Genomic DNA, 22,290 nt, shown 5'->3' on the forward strand with positions numbered 1-22,290 from the left:
TTCATATTGAGGTGTCTCATATAAACAGTAAAAAGTCAGTTATTTATATAAAATATTTATTGTAATAAATAGCAGTTTACATTACAAATACCTCTTTGTGCTTACAAGTACATGTTTCATCACAGAAAATGTATTTATCTACCAACATGTGCATAAATCACATGAGTTTCCTCATAATCGGCCACTTTACTCTCTTCTATGACATTCCATAGTAATGTTACAAAGTGCCACAAGAACACCTGAGCAGTTGACCACAAACAGTTTCACATTGTCCAACGAGTGTTCATGCTCATGTCTTTCAGAAGTGCAACATTTGATGTAGATACTTTGGTGCATGACAAGACATACTGCATATGGGGATGGGGATGTTGTATAATGGGGTACATGATTATGCTCATTGGCTCATGCAGGAAGTTAGACATACGTAACTATATGTAACCAGAAGGATTTAAAGCTTCAATCTAACTACAGCCTACACGGAAGAGTTGCATTAATGCAACAGATGCTAACATGGTTTATTGAAGTAGTTCCTCAGTGGTTCATTTTGACTGGTTTTATATTGGTAACTTTTTAGGCAAGTTGTTGACATTTTACCCAATGTGATGCAACATTGTTATAGAGTATCCGTAATTAGCATTTGTATATTATGAAAAATCTATCACATTGACACAGCTCTTGTAATAAATGGATCCGGATCAAATTATTCGTCCATTCTTTTAGAGGGAGTTACTCAATACTTCCAAGATATAACACAGATACAACTCAAATATGATTGAAATACACCACAAGATCAGCGGCACTAACTATCAATGCAGACAAATGCCAGATGTTTCAATATTTTAAGATTTGGAGTCAATCTAAAATGGTGTAATGTATCGGGGCTATTATCTAGCATGCTAGTTCAGGCTGTGTTGACCGACTTTATAGTTCTGTGCAAACAAGCCATAGAGCTATGTGTCAGAAACTACAAACAGAGATGGAGACTAGATATGCAAGCTATGGGTTGACAATGTTGTGCTGTTGGCTTGGTATGCAGACAGGCAGACAAGCAACAGGATGGTCACTGACGTCTTGTAATGGAACATCTGGATCAAAGTTTTACTTCTGGTATTGAATTGTGGATGGTGCCCCCCCCTTATAACTCATTCTTTACTGGTCTGCTATTATCATGGCAGGTTTGTTATAAATGTTTTTAATGCAATCTGGTGTGAGCCCAACATGAACCCGATTTGTCTGAAGTAAAACATTGAGTCTTTAACCCCCATAGTCATTTGAAATGTGAACACTTGTCAAACCCAAGGACATTTTGTGGAAGAGCACACATTTTACAAAGCATGCTATAATATATTGAAACAATTGAGCTATGTAATGCATAGTGTAGTTTCAAAAATTACATCCCATCCAGACGTGATAAAATACCTTAAACTAAACCGCACCACTTTCAAACTGTTCCACCTTACATGCTCGAATTAAAAGACCAAAACCTAATTTTCAAATAAAGTTTTTTCGCCAATTTCATTTAGAATTGAAACTCAAATTATGCGTAGGTAAGTTAATAATGTGTGTCCTTGAGTACACATTTTAGGATGGTTCACACAATGGTTCATTCCTAAGATAAAATTCAAACAAGTTCTAGTCTACATGATTCCTTGATCTAACTGTGAGGACTCAAACTGTCACATTGTTTTAGCAAAGTTTTTGAAAAAAAGGTGCCACTTTACAAGATGTCATATCAGTGACGAAGTAAGTGGAGCTAAGCTGCTTGGTCCGATCTATGTTATGATTTTATTCACTGGTTCTCCCATTTAGAAAGGCCATGTGGAGCCAGTTCATAATTATGTACAGGCCATTGTTTTTTCTGCATGACCTTTTGGAACCCACAGTTTGGAGATGCTGTACAGCATGACAGACTTTATAATATGTAAAAAAAAAAATATTATACTTCTCCCAACATTCACTTCTCAGTATTATAAAGACACAAACAAGTTCATTGGTTGAACACATTGTAGCAATGCACAATTATTGCTTAGCAATGTCAGCAATACATGCACTTCCTCTGAACTCAGTGACTTATTCGAGTCATTCAGTATATTCTGAAGTCTGCATTCCTGTGTGCCTTGCTTCGAATATTGGTTAATACCAACAATGGTTTGCAGTAATTACAATATATCACACACAGTATACTTTATGTTATTGTAGGACAGATTTGCAAAGCAGAAATATATCCATAATTATTGCTATGATTTAAGTGTGGAGACCTATGCATTGCATGGGTGTGTATGGTATATCCAAATAGGAAATCTAGTTTTCACCTCAAAACTTGAATTTCTTGGCCCTAAATGTCATCTTTGTTATTTTACGGCTGTTACATCACAACTTTTGAAGTAAGAATTCAGATGTCTTCAATCAAATGCCGTACAATATATGTATATCTGTAACCAACTATCAAGGATATTTAACAGATTTGATATGCCACAGTCCCTGTTGATATCTGTGAGACGCACCAACAGCTTTATTCCATGTTAAAACTCACAGGCACAAAGTGTCCATCATTGGAGTACACTGTTATGAAACAAACCTACTTCCAGCAAATGGATCTGCATCTCATACCCATAGCTTGGTGACAGACTTTAGATAAGCACATGTAAGTGGTAATAACTTATTTTTCCGCACACCTTCCTCCCCTACCTATCTATTACAGCCTATAATCTAAGATCAGTGGCAAATATATAAATGTAAACACAAGATTATTACAGGAGGAGGAAATGGATCATTGTGAGTGAGAAAATGTCTTTAACCAAGAAGGCTGTTTGATGCAACCTGACCTTGTCTGAAGTATAGAAATTGAGATTCTGAAAAGATGAACATAAACACTGATTTGTTTGTTACATTCTAAAATAAATTCCAAAAGTGTGTCGCATTCATCAGGTTCTCTAAGCTTGTAATGCTGCTTTACTTCCGAGACCCAAGGTGGTCTTGGCCACTGTATCCATACCTTTGTCAACAACATCCCAATATCTCCTTGGCGACCACTAGTCCAATCAGGGCTACAACCTATATGTCTTCCTTGAGAGGATAAGAGTGCGGCGCTTATCGCATTGCACTTCTGTCAACCAGTGAACGCACAAGCATCAGCAAGGCACCGAGTAATGGGCCTCAACTCAGCATGCACAACTGTCCTTAGGTCTCACCAACCTCTTTTCCTCTTTAAGAGAAGATGTCCTCCTTATCTGACTCAGGTGAGGTAGGTCGGGAGATCTCGAACAGTGGTTTGGGTGAGCCGCCCGCGGCTTTCCTGGCTTTCAGGAGCCTAAGTGCCTCTGCAAGCTGGGCTTCCAAGCTGGACATTCTAGTATTCAGGGCCTTCAGGTCATCTTTCAGCTCCAGCTTGAGTTCCAGGAGTGAGGCCTGAAGTGTCTGTTCTGGGATGGGGTAGAAGGCATGCTTGGCCTCAAGCTGAATAGGACTGCGGTCCTGTGTGGGGGTTCGCAAGTTGTCGCCCATGTTATCCAAACGAAGGTCGCTTTTGGTGATACCGCTGTCGCAGGAGTCCGTCTTCTTGAGGGATGTCTGTGACTCATGGACCTTGGTCCTCTCTGGAAGGATCTCCATGGACTCTGCTTTGGAAACCTTGTTCCAATTGTCCGGCTTAGACATAGAATCCTTGAAACGACCCCAACCTTTGACCTTAGCAGGCTCAGAGTGTCGGATGCCTACAAAGGCAACAGAAGGCGGTGCCTGGAGCTTGGCCTTGTCCAAAGTGCCAGAGATGGAGGAGGAGACAGACACATTTGGAATAGGTGTTGCTGGGCTTTCTGTTACTGTGACAATGCTGGTGGTCGCTATGACATCGTGATTGAAAGTAGGCTCCACACATACTGAGCCTTTCTCCAGGTCATGTTCGGAGGCGTCTGTACTTCCAGTGGTTACACGGGCCTCCTTCTGCTGCCGAAAGCGCTGAAACAGCCGACGCACGGGGTGGTCTGGAGGGAGATTCAACGGAGCCTCGTTTTTTCGCCTTAAGCGTTCTTCTTCCTCCCGTTTCACGTCGCTGATCTTTCGAAACACAATCTGCAAAAGAAAAAAAAACCTTCATCAACAAAACATCAACAAAAAGGCCTATATGTTTACATCATAACCACAGAACATGAGTCCAGTTATGTCAGTTTATACTGTCAGTGGATTGACATGAACAGACTTCAACACATTTGTGTATACTCGAGACATACCTAGAATACAGAAGCTCAAAAAAACGGCATTATTAAAATGAATAGTGTTACTCCTTTTTCTGGTTCAACAAGTCTACTAATAGATCATGTATTTCACCTCTCTAGAGGCTGTTAAGCTATTTAAAAACCCTGGAGCAAAGCACCACGTCACAATCAAATGCCAAATGCCAAAGGATGTGGATGTGTTATTCAGTCTATTATAGTTCTGTATCACTTCAGTGTTTTGTTAGGATTAAAAGTCCTGGTCCTTTAGATAATGACTAACCAACATCTAGACTTTAGCTTTGAATACATTTTTGTAGGAAGAAAAGGTTAACATTTTGTCTTAAATTCTCAAGTTTGGAGTAAATAAAATCCTTGAATGCATTTTAAGACATCTGTGAGCTTGATAAAGGTCAACAAAGAGAATATTCTAATAGCTCTGAAGTTCATATCTTGCCTGTGGCCCAACCAATTTCTCATGGGGCTGTTATGCTAACATCGGCTTAGTCAGTTTTATGAACCAAGCACTCAAGTTAGCCATAAAACCCACTGAACTAAATTATCGCTGAGACCACTCTGCTCTTCTTGCAGCTGGGATTGTTTTGCTAATATGATTCTTAATTCAACAATCCATCCAGGATGAAAATGCACAAATATATTTTAAATTAAGATGATGGATTTTTGTAAGTACTATGTATAACTAATTAATGTACTCTTGGATAAAAAGTACAAATATTACATTAACCTTAATACAATAGGTAATCAAACTAAACTTCACCAGACTAGGCTAAATAAGAATAAACTGTGTGGTTTTATTTAGAACAAACAGATATTCAAATAAACATTAATTAGATATAATAAAGTGTCTCTCTTCTTAGATTGTCATTGTGTCAGGAGAAAGACTTTTGGCAACTACAGATCTTTCTGCCTTGCAGCTCTTACATTTTTTATCAAAAGCATAAAATATCTAGCCAGGTTGAAAGCAATGTTCTCTTTTTACTTCCCAAATCCCAGAAAGCCTTTTATTCAGGAATAGCTTCCTCACTTTCCCATGTACACGGCGTCTCACAAGTCAGAATAAATGGTTTAAATGAATCAATAATAATTGATAATTTGGGGCATGAAAACTATTCTTATTCTGCATATCAAATGCACTTCTGAAAGCATACTTCAGGAAACTACATACAGCTCTGAATAGTTTAAATTACAATTTAACTTTAACTGAACCCTTCACTGCAGCTGCTACTAACTTGAACAATGTCCTACTGCAACAGCACACTTTTATATTTTCTTAAAATTTGCCTTTAAATCTGATCAATTAATACATTATATATTTCTTGCTACTATCACCGAACATTTACATTAAATATGTTTTACAACTACCAGCCAACCATGCATGATGTTAGAGACAGTTTACACTATTTGGGATTTGTATATTTATGTTTATTTGTAAATATTGTAGTTATAAAATATCCCAACATATGCTGTTGGAGGAGACATAAAGCCAAATTTGGCAGCCCTGTCGACTGTGGACCAAGGTGTTGTTCAGCACCACAAGGTGCACTTGGGCCAAATAGACTAGGTCGAAAGGGTTACACACAAAGGGCCAACTCTGGTGAAGGATCCACATGGCAAAAGGTCACCTTCTGTATCATGGGGAGGGGCGCAAAACATGTCAATAAGGTCAAGACTGCAGTTCAGCTTGTCCTGAGTTTGAACAGCCTGGAGACAAGGGAAATCCACAGTAGGAAAGTTACATTATTTTAATGTCTAGTTTTCCATATCAACCTTATTCACTTCTATGTTGTACAGATTCCTTCAGTCCCCAAAAAGTTAATGTTTATGAGATATTTGTCTAAGAACTCTGTGTTTTTACAACTAGAAACATTACCATTTCAATCTATCTATATCCAGTTTTTACCTATCTACATCCAGTGAAACATGACCCCTATCAATATATTTTTCTCATTAGTTCATTGAACACATTAACCTAGCACATAGTCCTCTGTCAATGTCTGATATTGTGCCTAGACACAGGAAATGGTCTGGTAAAACAAAAAAATGTTTTACACATCCGTACAGTTCTAGGTAAGATTGATGCTATTGAGAGGGAGGCAGGCTGTCTACATTAATCATTTGAGTTTAGTTTAGCCCTATAAATATGCCCTCAGCTATTAAACACACTGCAGATGCAAGAAAAGGACACTGTCACTACAACTTCAGTCAGCACGCACAGCTTTCCCCCTGTCCAGTCCGGCCACCCATCCCCCCTACTCTCTCACCAATCACTGTATTTCGTCTTTTAGTGTACTCCAATCCTTTCTGCCTCTTTAAGATGTGGTGGTTGGAATTATATAAGATGTGTCTTTGACGTTGTAAATAAACTATGCTGTTTCCCAGAATACAAGGCATGTGTTTTACTTGAGGTTTCAGTTCATTTGCTTAATTAGGTTCATTATTTTCAGGGAGGTGTCTAATTGCTTGTGAAGATGAGGAAATGGTGTTTATTTATTTAGCTTCTTGGTTGCAGAGTTGCTGCCCGTAAGGGTGGGAAGAGAGCATAACGGCAGCTCAGCAGGTTTCTTCTCAGCAGTGGGTGTGCTGACACTGCAGGAACGGACAGAGGGAGATCAGATTGGGGCTTTGGGGGGTTTAGATTAGCCTGTCAGGGCAGTGATTCAACTGTAGGTTTTATTGCACATGCAAACAGAATGTGGAACTGTACTTTCCCTTTTAAGTGTGTTAGTCAAGTCAAATCAACATTTATTTGTATAGCTCTTTTTACAAGCAATGTCACAGAGGGCTTCACATACGCACATGAAACCATAACCAACCTAAACCCTCAAGGAAGACAAAGAAAAACTCCCATAAAAACTCACTAGAGGAGAAAAAATTGAAGAAACCTTGGGAGGGGCTATTCAGCAAGGGATCCCTCCTCCAGAGACGGTTGGTGAAAGAGAGTTAGTCGGAGCTAATGGCACAGTACAGTTCATGAGTACCGTGTACCTGGTAATATTATTTGAAAATGCTTTTAACCATAAAATGCTGTATTTTATAAAATAAAAGTATTTTTATGTTGGTAAAGTATATTGTTGATATATGAGACACAAACATTGATTTGCGGTTCAAAGTGCTTCAGTGTGGTGTTAATGAATAATTAAACCCCCAAAATTACACACAAAATGATGCATTGTCAGATCGATGATACTGTAAATCAATGTCCCATCCATTTCATAGCTAAACTTCTTATCTAATTGGGTCACATGTTTGTTGTTTGCACATGTTCTACTGTCTCTTCCACCTCTCACTTGAATGACTAGGTGATTTATTCATTTAATTAGCCCATATGTCCCTGCCATAACAGAAGCAGTTTGTCTTACACTAAGCCTTTCAAATTATACAAACGCCATAGATGAGATTAAACTCTGGAGCTATTTTGGGTTCATGTCTATCTTATGGTCTCAGATCAGTAACCAGAAACCCCACAGATGTTAAATCAGTTCCACATCTTGACTTCCACAGCTTTGCAATGAAACCAAATTGCCAATATAATGAAACTGCTTACATCACTTCTCTGTCTACTGCCTAAGAAATGTCCACTACCCTGCTCAGAACGAAGGGAAACACTTGCTCATGTTTTTTTCGTTCCTGGAGGAACCATAGATTACATTTGGAGAAACAGTAACTATTCCAACCCCTGTCTTTTCATAAAATCAAGATGGCTGCATTGAACCAATTTTTTTGTCCTTGTATTTGTTTGGAGGACTCAAGGGTTTAGCGTTGAAAGCATTGCAAAGCACTGAAGCATTGCTTTGTTTACATATTTTCTCTTATGGTGTTCAGTCTTGAGAATAGTTACGAGATTTCCTGCCAGATGTTAACTTCTGTAATCTTTTTTGTCATGCCAAGACACAATAGATAGATGGATGGATGGAGATAAATAGATAGATGTACACTTCACAGAAAGGTTACATTAACTACCATGTAACTACATGTCAATTCCCATTGTAACAACATTGCAGTTACATAGGGCCTGCTTTTTTTGCAGTTTTTGTGCACATCAGGCACACACCGGTTACCTTCAGGATTTCTTATCAATCCTAATTCAAGTACTAAAGTTTATGATGGCCTAAAGGGGTGGGAATATTACAACTTTATTTGTGTTTTCAGTGATTATTCATGGTTACACTGAATTGTCTTGGTAAGATGATGAAAGGTGTGTGCTTGTGCCTAGGGGTCCAGACTGTAATTGTAGGTGTTGCACTTTACAATTATCATCAGTAATATCAAATACACAGGTAACTAATTACTCAAAAATGTATCTGACACCTCAGAGAGAGTGTGGGGCTGGCTTGGTCGAAGAATTAGATAAACAAATAAATCCCTGGTAAAACGTTGCATCATCAAATGGTATTGTATTTCATTAAGTCAGGTGAGACAAGTTAAGAGACCTTGAAGGATCTAATAACAGCCATCTGTTTTCAAAATTATATTGTAAATTATTTCAATGGTCAGTGTTCCACATATGCTTGGTCCTGTGTTGCTAAAACTGGAATCAGCATATTTTTATATTGGGGAATTCCTAGTTGCAAATGCACTGCACTTAACCATTGTGTTTACTTGACATGCATTAAGAATGAAAGTGGATATTTTGTGTATTTAGTTTGGCTAATGTGAAATCTATTACAATCTAAATAGTGCCAAAGATACAGTTGAATCAATGGCTATCAATGTTATTGGGCTGGCTATGGTCTACAAAATATGTTGGGATTCATTAAATCTAGTTAGACCTTGTTAGATGATGTGACTAAAGCACCTTGATGAATAAAACTATGACCTTAGACCTCTAAAGATCTCCAAGTCAAGGGCATATTTAGGACTTGCTGCCTCCCTAGTTCTAATTACAGAGACATAGTACTTTGGGGGCTGAGAGTACATTGATTACCTCTCCCCAGAGGAAGTCCCCCAAGCATTTCATGTCTGTATAAGGTATTTTATCTATATTAAATGTGTGAATCATTTAACGAAACGATTCTCAGAGTTGTTGTGGGTTTCTAGTAGGTCCTAAACCAGTAAACAGTGAGGCTATATAAGCCTTGACTCATTACACCTCCTGTGTTTAGAACTCACATCGTTAATATGCTGTGGTAAATTCAGAGGGACCTTCATTTTTGAGATGCTGTATAAATATATATAAATGTATATATATATATATGTATATATAATAACAATTGACAAGCCGTTTTCAGAAGCTGCTTGGAATACGTATATTAGATTACAGTTTACACCTCTCTCTCTCTCTCTCTCTCTCTCTCTCTCTCTCTCTCTCTCTCTCTCTCTCTCTCTCTCTCTCTCTCTCTCTCTCTCTCTCTCTCTCTCTCTCTCTCTCTCTCTCTCTCTCTCTCTCTCTCTCTCTCTCTCTCTCTCTCTCTCTCTCTCTCTCTCTCTCTCTCTCTCTCTCTCTCTCTCTCTCTCTCTCTCTCTCTCTCTCTCTCTCTCTCTCTCTCTCTCTCTCTCTCTCTCTCTCTCTCTCTCTCTCTCAAGTTACCTCAAACCAGTCATTTGATATTCAAGGCAGCAGTATTGATCGTATTGCCAAAGGCAGCCGTCCAAGAGCTCATTGACAGCAAGTACTTTACAGCAACGAGCAAGCTTTCCCACTGAGTACAGACACAGCATCAGTTTTCAGGTAAGTGTAAAAGTTGGGCTCATAATAACATCAGTTTTCACATCACGCCCACACAATATGCACATTCAGCACTTAAAATGTCAACAGTGGTGAAAGTGCTTCACGATTTCCATGTACAGCTCCATTCAGCTCTTAAAATTGGAATACAGGTATGGTCAAACTGACTGATGTATTTCTATTTATTTAGTCATATTCAAAGAGGAATTGTCAGCCTATTGTTGTTCTGTGTCTTAATTCATATTAAACAGTTGGCAGGACAGGGAAATGGACACAGTGGGACTGTGTGCAGCACTCATTTACATACAAGCCTTTCATCAATATTCCTAAATTGCTAGCACACTCACTAGTAATCCTGACCAGCATCCGTAGATGTGCTCTTTATTTCATTTCCCCCACAGAGGCTCGGCTGTGTGATCCATGACCACACGTTTTTCCGCAAACACGAGCACACTATTCTTTAATGTTGGCAGTCTTTATTGTATTTCATTCGTGAGCATCCCTCAATTTGAACCTTATGACAGCAATTAGTGTTCAACACAGCCCTCCACCTGATCCACTGCCATTCTCAGAGAACCATTAAAATACGGTTTCATCAGAAGATCTCAGGTTTGGAAAAGCTTGTGTTAAAACATTTCAGAAGCGGATCACAATGTTTTACACATACAAAGGATCTTAGGACTATAGTAAAACAGTACTAAGCAGAACATAATCAAAATATATATTTGAATATCACTGTTATTTGAATGGATCCTTTAAGTGGGCTTTTTAAACATGAGTGAAAACAGAGCATAGATGAAGTCAGGGTTACATACTGGAGAGACATGAAAACCATTAATTAGATGAGAGAAATGTTTGCCTGTGAGGCAGGGAGGACGGATATATTTAGCAAGAGAGAAGATGCAACTCAAAATTAATACTCACTCTCTTCCGCAAGTTGTAGGTAAGCAGCAGATTCCGAGAAAAATGGTTAGAGAAGGCGGTGTAGAACTCCAGAACCTTTTGCAAAGCATCTCTTTTTATGACGTGGAGGTCACAGTAGGTCAATGCACGCACGTTGGCACATGCTTGAGCAAGGGTCACTTCCTTCCAGAACACATCTCCAAAAACATCTCCCTTGCCTGTAAGAGAAAAAAAAATCATAAAATAAGTTGCTTATATGACCTAACACCAAGGGGTTATTCTCTAACACAAGCCCATTGGACAAGTAGTTCCATAATTCAGTGGAATATATACAAAGTCAATTTCTCAAAGAACAGACCACCCACTAAAATAAATGTTAAAGATTTATTGAAGACATGAATGAGAGGTGGAGATGGAGAGAGAAGGAAAAGTGTTTGGGGTGCAGAAATGGGGCAAATGATGCCAGCTACAGACAAAGCACCTTTTATACTTTTAAACACCTAAAGTTTTGCATCAACATTTCTGAGCCAAGTCCAACTAACTGGACAATGCATCCCTTGTAACGTCCGAGACTGGACATTCAGAATACATGGAGGAGAAAATGTATTCATGTCAGAAGACACACTTTTAAAAAGACACACTTTGAGAGACAGCGTGAGAGGGCACTCAATCGTAGCACAGGAACATCCGGTTTCTGAGCATTGAATATTGCAGCACCCAGACCTGTTCAGCCAAAGTCCTGTACAGAAAGTTCAAGGAGAAGAACCAGACTCCTCTGGCTAGGAAGCTGACGGCAGATGAACCGTCTGGTCAGGTGAAATATACACAAGTGGCTTCAGAGAGCAGGAAATTGGAGGCTTGTTGATGGAATTGGTAAATGTTGGCTTTAAAAGACAAGATACTATATACTTATCTTAAAGATGTCCTGTGTTTCTAGGATAGTGCTAGTAGGTTAACTAACTGGGATAATCAAGCAGGGATAGAAATGGGAGCAGGAACTACTGTAAGCTATTCCAAATATCTTAGAATTGAGCTATTAGAATCTTCTAGGAGTGACTGTAGTCTGAAAACACTCAAATGATACATAATCTGCTCCCATGGTTGTCTTCCAGACATGTTGTATTTGATCAACTCCTTGGAACAAACAAACACAGCCTCCAACTGGCACAAACATTCTGACATCCAATGCTTTGTGCACAGTACACTACCCCGGTTCATTGTGTTGGGAAATGCTAAATCAGCCCTTTATCCATTTAGCATAAACATACAAGCACAAAAAATATCAAGGCCTTTTTGGTTAAGAAATGTGAAACTGTACCATACAGCTCTTACTCATTTACTCCTCTGGGACATACATACGGTCAAAGGTTATGTGTGGATATCGAATAACTCAAACTACAATACAGTAGAATGGCTCAATTAGGTGAGTGCTACAGTACAGTGCATGGGGTGAATTGTATGCTTGTTTAGTTTGAACAGACACAATAGAACTAGTAAAACAAAATTGTGCCCTAAATGTTAATTTGGAAAAAGAGGATTCAAAGCTACAATATTACCAGCATATGGAAAGTGAGGAGCTGGTAATAGCTGTGACAAGTGACAACCACCCCCAAAACACAAAAAAGAAGAAGAAAAAAAATTACAAGACATTCACAGACAAAGGGCCAATCACTCAGCTGGTTCAATTACCTAATACAAAATTCAGAGTTTCTTAATAGTTCATGTGCACTTTGGAAGTTATACCAGTGTGGTTATAGAGAGGGTTAGTGGATATATGTTATATGAAATGTTGTCTACACAAAATTATGTCACTGCCAGACAGTATGTCATTGCCACTGTGCTAAGCATTACAAATAACATTATTCAGATGGGTTAGACAGGGCAATGGTCAGTGACATGGCACATGTTAGCATTTTGGTTGCTGCTGCAGTACCATTAGCTTAATAAGAACTTGATTTATGGTTGTAGTTTATCACCTGGGGCCACATTATCATGGACTATCCAGTGAAAACGATATCAATCATTCCAAAGAGGGAGCTCTAATAGTAGGTTAGGGACAGGACCTGACACAGAACCATGGCTGTGCTACTTGCGGCTATGTAATAATAGTATTGCTCCCTCAGAGACCATTTTGTTTGGGTGATATAACACCAATTCTCCTGTGCATCAGCTACACACCCATTGCAATTTGTGAGTTATGATGTTGGTATTTGCTCCTAGTCAGGATGCCAAACTTCAGAGTCGTTGTTAGATATAAAACTCTACTGGGGCACAGGCCCCTATATATTTTTCGCATTCATTTGAGCTAAATACTGTACAAATACAGTTTTTTTGAGTTCCATATAATATTGTTTTTATGTTTTAGTCAAAATGATCGGTTGAGACAAAATGATCGGTAGGCCTATCATTTAGAAACTATCTTTAGTTTTGTAATGTTTTCTTAACCTACCTCAATTCTGACTTGGGTGCCAAGTCCGACACCTGGACTTCTGTGTGCTGCAGTGGCTATTTGGCAAGCTCAGAAGAGCGTGCTGACATGGAATTCTGCGTGCATTGGTTTTACAAGCATTGATTGGGATACTGCGTTTTATTTTCTGGGATTATCAATCAAAATGAATGCACTGACTAATAAAGTAAATTGTTAAAACTCAAACTTTAGATTTTACTGGGGCACAGCAGATTTATGCTGGGGCATGTGCCCCAGTAAAAAAGGGTCTAACGACAGCCCTGCCACACTTGTATTTTGGATGTCATCATCTCCATGTTTGGCGATAACACAGTGATCGACACAAAGGTGCAAGAAAAACGTTCCATCATGTTTGAACAGTGCAACACTCAAAGGCCGTTAACTCACCCAGAATTGCCACCACCTCATCATCCTGAATGACCTCCAAGGACCCGGACACGACAAAGCAAAGGCTGTCCACGCTTTCGCCTGCATGGTAGATGAGGTCCCCTGGGGCACAGTGGATAGTCTGGAACTCCATTGCCAGGGCTCGGAGGCATCCATCACTGGCCAATCGGAAGGCTGGGTGCTCTTTGAATACTTTCCGGTTGAGATGGACACAGATATCTGCTCTCATGTCCTTGGGACATATCTGCAACACCTGAAGAGGGGAGGGTGGGTGGGGAGAAATAAAGGAAATAAAGTGAGAGACGATGTCCCTGATACTGCTATACAATAAAACTATTCCCCTGCAGGCAAATCCAACATACATTAACACAAGTGTTTCAAAGCATAGGACAAAAGTCAATGGTGTGAACTTGTGCGCTCAGACCATGCCTAATTGAAATGGGCAACAACCACAGAAATGTTCTTTACAACGTGGGTAGTGGACTTCCTGTCATCGTCATGTGATGACATTAAGTAACCAAAATTATACCCTGTAAGACAAAGCACACACAATTGACAGTTCTTTAGAATTTGATGTTGTATATGTACAACATGTCACTTCAAAAAGAGGACATTTGAAATATTCTCGATGTACTTAATGAGTGGACTGGTTGCGGGGACAAAGGGTTTGGAGCTTGCCTAATATTAGTTAAATACATGCTCTTATACTTGAAAATATTTAAATAATATGAACATTTTATGCAAAGTTGTTAAGGTTTATGTGGATTGTTCATGCTGCTTTGTAAATTTAGCCAAAAGACTTCATATACTAACAAGTAGTGCAAAGCAAATAAATCTCACTCACTCCAACAAAGAAGAATAAAAAAAGATGTCAATACAATGATCATGCTTGTATCAATATTGTAGACCAGGACACTGCCATAAAGCTTCATAAGCCAATCAATAGGATGAAACCCTGTGCTTTGCACTCTTTGTGTAAGTATCAAAGGTCATCAAGCTGCTTTTGGCCACATCAAACTGCTGATTCAACCTTTTACTTAAAAAATGCACCCCCTCTATTCATAGACCTACACCACAACGAATCCCACATAATGACCACTATGTACCAAAAAAGACCTGGGCAAAGAGTAGACTATGTCAGGCTGTTTGTGCACTTCAATACCATGTGCTGCATGATGTCAGTCATTCTGAATCAACCACAGGTCTGGAGATACTGTGAATAAAGGTTTTGCTCAGGTCTGGTACCTAATACCATGTTAACACAAACCAAGTGTGCAAGCTCTAGCATGCAGTAAAAGCCAACACCGGAACAGCATGCAAGGTAATGAATATCTGGCTTACAGTTTGAGATACCTTTTCAGTATCTATGCCCCGAGACATGGACCAGGTGGATGCAATGTAGTCCATAACTCTTTCACTCAGTCCCTTAGGCACTTGGTAGAGCTTGAGGAAATCCCGGACACTGTTCAGCATCTCGTGGTAGCGATTTGTGTTGGCATACATCTGCTGGAAGATTGTTGTCACATTTCCAAAGATAGTGGCATACAGCAGGGCTGGGGAAGATAAGGATGATATGACATGACTGAGAAGGTGGGTTAAGCAAAGATAGGAATTGAATGAGATGGTTATAATTGTATTATACTAAAAGTAAAAATGACAAGGATTATCACGTATTAATAATCACTATATGTCAATTGTTTTATTTAATAGTAAAGGAGTAGTGCACTCTTTAACTACAGTGTTGAAGGAATTCAGGGGAAATGTCTTCAAAACATAATTGAATCCTAATTTTACAGTATGCCATTTTTTTTTTTTTACCCTTTTCGAGAACTCAACTGTCAAGTAGTCAGACAAAAATATTGTTACCATATGCCAGACTTCAACTGTCATTGAAATGCTGCAATGCCAGTGTCACTGTAGCTCAGCAGTAGGACAATGCAGGCATCCATAACAAGAATAACAAAGACAAGGTGACAAACAGTTTGTATTCTAAGAATCAGAATTAGAATGGGTTTTATTCGCCATGAAATACATTCAACATGTAGGAATCTTAAATAAGTGGCGTACAAGTCTAACTATACTAAAGGTACAAAGTCTAACTAATGCCAAGGGGTATGTCAAAATTTAGAATAACACAAAATATAAAATTGCTATAATATACAATATGAAAATACAGAAATACAAATAGGGCAGGGTGTCGTTGTGCAGATAAAGGGCCCTATCTTGCACCCAGCGCAATTGACTTAGTCAACGACGCAAGTGTCATTCCTAGTTTGCACTCAACGCAAAGCCAACTTTTCCCTCCACAGACGCACATCGAAATGACTTTGCGCTCCCGTGGGCGGTTCAGCGAAAAAGGAGGCGTGTTCAGGCGCAAACGTTCCCTGGTGCTATCTTGCAATTTCCGAAAAACAATCCCGCTTCTGACCAGGAAAAACGTGGTTTAAAGTCAATGGCGCATTATTCAGATGCTATTTTAAGTATGCCAGCTTGGTCCGTGCGCACTGCTGGCGAGGCCAGGGTCTTCTTTCTGCGAAGCTACGTTACATTGTTTTGATTTATGGCGTTTTGATTTATGGCTTAAATTATTATAAAAACATTTTCATAAGAAATTTCTATGTATGTGAACTTTATTTGTAACAACGCTGGCAATTTCCTCCCATGATTGTTTAACCGAAGCTAATTTGGTTAGGTTTCTTCTCCCATGCCCTTCAGAATCAGAATTCGGTTTATTCGCCATGAAGCTTATGTTACACAAAAACGCGACTACTGTGGCAGGAAGGTGCAAACAATAAACGGGTATAAATTAAGTACAAAAGTACATTAGTTAAACTAATTCTAAGAACTAAACAATTTAAAAACATAACAATTGAAAAAATAAAATATATGTAAAAATAAGAATAATAATTTGAATGAACAGCATGAGCGGGAAATTTAGTGCAATGAGAAAACTGCTCTGCCTTTCCCATACGATGTAATTTCTCTATCTTTTACGGCTCTGACGAGAACGGTCTCCTCCTGTGAACCGCTCCTGGCGTGCGCCTGGCAAATCCGCCGTTATAATAGCAATTTGCCATGGAATAAGCGCTGCTCTTAAAGGGAATGTGAGATGATGCTCTGATTGGTTTATTGCACGTTACGCCCAAACCACACCCATTAGTAATGTAGCTACTTCAGACCAACCCTTTTTAGATTTGCGCCAGGCGCAAAGTCATTTATCCCGCCGGCAAAATAACAACGAAGCTGAAGTCACGCCCACAAAGTTACTTGCGCTTTGCGTTTTGATACTTGCGTTTCAGATCGTCAAAATAGGGGGGAAAGTGTTAAAGGCCAGGTTTCCCAGACGCTCTCAGAACGTTCTTAAGAAGCTCTTAGCGTTAAGAGCTTCTTAACAAATCTGGGAAACCTGGCCAAAGTCAGTGTGAGCCCTTGGCCTTGTTGAAGAGGCCAGCCGCGGATGGGAAGAAACTGTTTTTGTGACGTGAGGTTATGGACCTGATGGACTGCAGCCTTCTGCCGAAGGGGAGTGACTGAAACAGAGTGTGTCCAGGGTGGGAGAAGTCGGCCACAATCCTCTTCGCTCGCCTCAGGGTCCTCGAGGTGTGCAGGTCTTCGAGGGTAGGCAGATTGCAGCCAATCACCTTCTCAGCAGTGCGGATGACATGCTGCAGTCTGCTCTTGTCCTTGGCAGTGGCAGCAGCGTACCAGATGGTGATGGAGGAGGTGAGGATGGACTCAATGATAGCCATGTAGAAGTGCACCATCATTGTCTTTGGCAAGTTGAATTTCTTCAGCTGCCGTAGGAACTACATCCTCTGTTGTTCTTTCTTGGTGAAGGAGCTGTTGTTCAGTTCCCACTTGAGGTCCTGGGAGAGGATAATGCACAGCAAGAGGAAGACTCCACAGTGTTGACCGGGGAGTCGCACAGGGTTAAGGGGGTGAGTGGGGCTGTATTCTTCCTGAAGTCCACCACCATCTCCACTGTCTTAAGAGCATTGAGCTGTAAGTTGTTCCGGCTACACCAGGTCACCAGGTTGTCAGCTTCCCACCTATAGTCAGACTCATCTCCACCAGAGATGAGCCCAATGAGGGTGGTGTCGTCCGCAAACTACAAGAGTTTGACGGACGGATGACTGGAGGTGCAACTGTTGGTGTACAGGTAGAAGAGGGGAAAGGACGCGGCCCTGAGGAGATCCTGAGGACTGGGAGTCAGAGACTTGTGTTCCCAGCTTAATGCACTGCTTCCTGTCAGACAGGAAGTCTGTGATACACCTGCAGGTGGAGTCAGGTGCATTCAGCTGGGAGAGCTTGTCCTGAGGCAGGGTGGGGATGATGGTGTTAAAGGCAGAGCTGAAGTCCACAAACAGAATCCTGGCATAGGATGCTGGGTTGTTTAGGTGCTGTAGGGTGAAGTGGAGGGCCATGTTTACTGCGTCGTCCACAGGCCTGTTGGCTCTGTAGGCAAACTGCAGGGGATCCAGGGGAGGGTCTGTGATCGATTTGAGGTGTGCCAGCACCAGGCGCTCAAAAGACTTAATTACCACAGAAGTCAGGCCGACGGGTTTGTAGTCATTAAGTCATGTTGGCTTTGGCTGAGGCTATAAACAAGGTTGAGGTAGTCAAGAGACAAAGCTTGGAAAAGAATAGTTTCAGATTTAGTTAGGAAAGTAGACGGAAATATGACAGAAACAAAGCTCTTCTCTGACAGCAGATGTCCATCAGTGTCAAACACACTTTGCCGTGTGCAAGCGTTTAGGCCACAGCGTGGATATTCCGGGTGTCCTCCCTCTGGGGGTTTCATTTCCTCCTTCAGAATTCTACAGTCAGCAGAAACGTAAAGGTCCTGGGTACCTCTAAGCATCTACTAGCAAATCATAGGCTCCCGACCCTTCCTGATGTTGCTCTCTTCAATGACAATAATTAATGAAAGAACAATAGGTTCCCTCCTGATGGAGGAAGAAGAAATGTTTATAAACTGTAGGGCCATATGCTGAAGTTGAAAGCGCCTTGCAAGAAATCATCCATTAAGATACAAAAGACCTTGATGAAAGTAATCATTCTTTCCACTGCTGCAGTATGACACATGATGTCCCATCAATGGTAGGAACATACATAATGATGCTATACATTTAAATTATGTTACAGAAGTATCAACTATCTATTTACAGAAACTACTTTTTAATTTCCATTTGAGTTGATAGGGGTCCAAGTGCTTATTCCAGGTCAAGCGAGAAGGCGTCAACCTCAATTTGAATGTCTCACTGGAATGCTGAAAGGGAAAATATTTAATAGCCTACTGCCCCAGAGATAACAATGGACAGTAACTATATTTTTATCAAATTGTTGCATTGTGCTATTTAGACGCTTCTACTGATTTAATCCTTTTGCCAATTTTGAGTTCATGTTTTATCAATTCCATCATGGGAAAGAAAGGCTCTGTCAATGATCGATGACAGCCAACATCACTCACTTCTAGCGTGATTTCGTATCCAGCTGTATATGTGCATAGAAAACCAGAACCACTGGATTGGACCTGCTCCTGTGCACATTTGAGATCACTGTTTATAGATGGTGCACTTGATATTATAATTTATTACATGAAAAGATATATTAGGTCAATGGCTATTTCGATGGAAACTAATAGAGTTTGGATTGTAAAGATTGGTAGCTATTCATGCACACACAAACTAAGTCATTGGGTTAATTGATAATCTAACAGTATGAAGCAATGTGCCCACCATGCATAAGTAGCTGTGGCCATTGACCCCTTATTCACTCGAATAACAGCATGAGAAACCTGCCTAAGCCACAATAGGAGTCATTTTTCAAAGCAGACCAGCAATATAAACTATGTCGAGCCCAGATCAAACGCGTGGGCAAAGAACAGATTTGGTTCTCAAGCTGAGTGGCTCCAACAGCCAAAGAGACTAAAATAGCAGGATCACCTACTGCTGATTCAACACTGTACTGTTCAGTACAAGACTTCAAAGTACATCCATGGCATTATGAACAGGCCTTCAAACAAATATTCTTAAACTACGCCTAAAGACAGTATATGAAATTATGTTTTTCTTTTCTTTGTTTGAACATGTCGGGCATATGGTAGTGCACACAGAGCGTGTAATGGCAATAATGAGTATACATACTGTAGATAATCATTATCAGTTAATACCAATTAACCCAAGTTGAACACTGGGTTTTGGTGTTTCAACATCCATTGACACTTCCCTGCTGTATGACTATGTTAAGCCTGTGTTTTGCACCTCTTTTTCACCAACACTCACTGAATTGCTCCTCCCAAGGTTACTTCCATTTTTTCTCCTCTAGAGTTTTTCGGGGAATTTTTCTTTGTCTTCCTTGAGGGTTTAGGTTGGTTGAGGGGCAGTTCTATGAGCGTATGTAAAGCCCTCTGTGACATTGCTTGTAAAAAGGGCTATCCAAATACATTTTACACATACATTTGATTTGATTAAAATATGACTTTTATACTGCAATGAGCTAGATCAATAATTTATTTTACCGCACTTCCAATCAGAAAAAAATATGTTTGATTCTATTTGCAACATAGCCCCAGAGTAATGAGGAAATGATGTATTTTTTGACTTTGTTAGATAAAGATGTTCTTGCAGGAGTTTATCCTGCATGCCGTTTGAAGCTGACAGCATGTGACAGAATATTAAATCATCACGTTGACACTGTCTGTGATTGAAGGTGAAGATCAGACGACACAAAGGTCCATTTGACTGCAGTCATTCACACTAGTTGTGCACTCTCACTCACTCTCACTCTAACTTCTCAGTACACGCTCCACTTGGCACACAACATCTCCAGTGTCTCTTCCACACACAGACAAACACGCAGACAAACAGACAAGCAGGCAGAGAGACACAGTTTTTCCACCAATCACATCTTGCTTTAAGGTGCTTGTGACTTAACTTGGAGGCATGCCACGGTGCTAGCTCACGGTGGTTGGACTGGAAGGCAACACCTGGAGTGTGTATGGATCAAAGGCATCTGGTGCCTGCTCTGTGCTGTGTATGTAGTGGTCTGTTGGCGCTGAGGTCCTAATTAGTCCTGCTGGAAGGGACTGAGAGGGAACAAGCCTCCCTCATCTTTTAATCATACTTAGATGAAGGTAGTAAACCTGTGTGTTTGTTTGTATGCGAATATGTGTGTGTGCGTTTGTTTGTGTGTGTCGCATGCATTCATGTGTGAGCATATTGTGCATTTTGCCAGAAAAAGAAGTGTTGTAGAGAAATCAATGTTGTGAATTTAATAATCCAATATTTTGTTCCCTGAAACATTGTACAAGCATGTACAGTACTTAAAACGATGAACAGTCATTCCAGGAGGACTCTTCATTATGAATAAAATATGAATAGAATAGATTTAGGAAGATTTCATGATGCAAACTGTATGTGTGATTGTGTATTGGGGACAGAGTGGTGTGTGTGTGCTTGCATGCAGGCATGTGTCTGGGATATCCCAAATGTACCCATCTGACTCTCAAAGCACGCTCTGAGTAAACTAAACCCTATTTCCCCTGCTATACTAGTGACATTCTTGGATTTTGATCTTTGCAATAATGTTAAAGAATATTAAACTGCCTACATTTTTTAGCTTAACATTAAGCTTAGATTATTATTCTAATTATTGTATATGCTTGAAGTGGTGGTATGGTTTGGATACAACTTAATAGTTAGGTTTTGATTGATGATATGATCTTACATCATTCAAATTCCCCCAGACAGTAGGATGATCACTCGTTTGAACACTGTAATTTCTTATAGTCCTCCACTACTGACTGAGAGCTCCTGAGGTCAGCAATAAAAATGTAGTGGAGGGTCGCTCTGAGAAGATTATCATGGTCTCAAGGAGCCTCCATTCCTGCAAGTCTGGCTAATTTTAGATTACTCCCAGCTCAACCTGTTTTCAGTACCAAGACTTCTCAACCTCACTTCCGTCACTGAAAATCTTGGAATCCCTCCACAAAGCCAGTCAGTCTATAAATCTGATATTGTTAGCTGTGTTAGGAAGATATCGTGTTGTATAATATATTTGTAAACAGCTGCAGCATTTGAAGATAGTTAAAGTTGTTAGAAACCAATGCCCCAGGCCAGCTGTTGCCATAGCAACAGGACAGATGTATAGCCCTCCGCTGTCGTCGCTGTGATCTTCGGCTGCCAACACCGATCCACCGCAGAATGGTAAAAATAGAACACAGGACATTTATATTTTATAGTGAAAAGACATAGATTAGGCTTCAGCCGCGTAGAGGAGTCCCCTTTGTGTTCTGCTTATGTTCTTTGAAGATCATCAGATTTTTATAACACATGCGACAACTTTTGTTGTGTCAGCTGCTCCTTGGAGATATGATTACGCACACTCCTTTGAGCCCTAACTCAGAGTAGGCCAATAGCTTACTATGTCCCACTGGCTCAGACAAAGTTTGACAGAAGTCTCTCTTCACCATGGAAACCAGGGTTGAAAAACAGCTGAAAGAGCTGGCAGCTAGGTGGAGAGTGACTGCAGAGGGATTGCAGGGAGAAATGCGCTAAATTGATCCAGGCAGTGACTGTTTTTTGCCCCTGGGTTTTGTTCTACAGCTAGTCTACTCAGAGGCATACATAACAGAT

The 22,290-nt window shown here is 40.1% G+C and overlaps 1 protein-coding gene across 6 annotated transcripts in view; it reads right to left on the reverse strand.

Moving 5' to 3' along the window:
• Nucleotides 1-1,766: 1,766 nt before the first annotated feature.
• kcnh1a (potassium voltage-gated channel, subfamily H (eag-related), member 1a) overlaps nt 1,767-22,290 on the reverse strand; it is a 32,019-nt gene continuing 11,495 nt past the window's right edge. For 4 of the 6 annotated variants that reach the window (XM_084709514.1, XM_084709512.1, XM_084709513.1 and 1 more), the window contains 4 exons: nt 15,008-15,207; nt 13,655-13,907; nt 10,822-11,018; nt 1,767-4,071 (listed from right to left, as the gene is read on the reverse strand). In XM_084709514.1, the coding sequence (XP_084565640.1) occupies nt 3,208-4,071; nt 10,822-11,018; nt 13,655-13,907; nt 15,008-15,207 (1,514 nt within the window). In that variant the 3' untranslated portion in view covers nt 1,767-3,207. Of the gene's footprint in view, nt 4,072-10,821; nt 11,019-13,654; nt 13,925-14,994; nt 15,208-22,290 lie in introns of all 6 variants that reach the window. The other 2 variants (XM_084709509.1, XM_084709510.1) reach the window with 2 other exon arrangements.

The sequence above is a fragment of the Hypomesus nipponensis genome, chromosome 11 (genome assembly GCF_054491055.1).
Source record: "Hypomesus nipponensis isolate SF chromosome 11, ASM5449105v1, whole genome shotgun sequence".
Lineage (NCBI taxonomy): Eukaryota > Metazoa > Chordata > Actinopteri > Osmeriformes > Osmeridae > Hypomesus > Hypomesus nipponensis.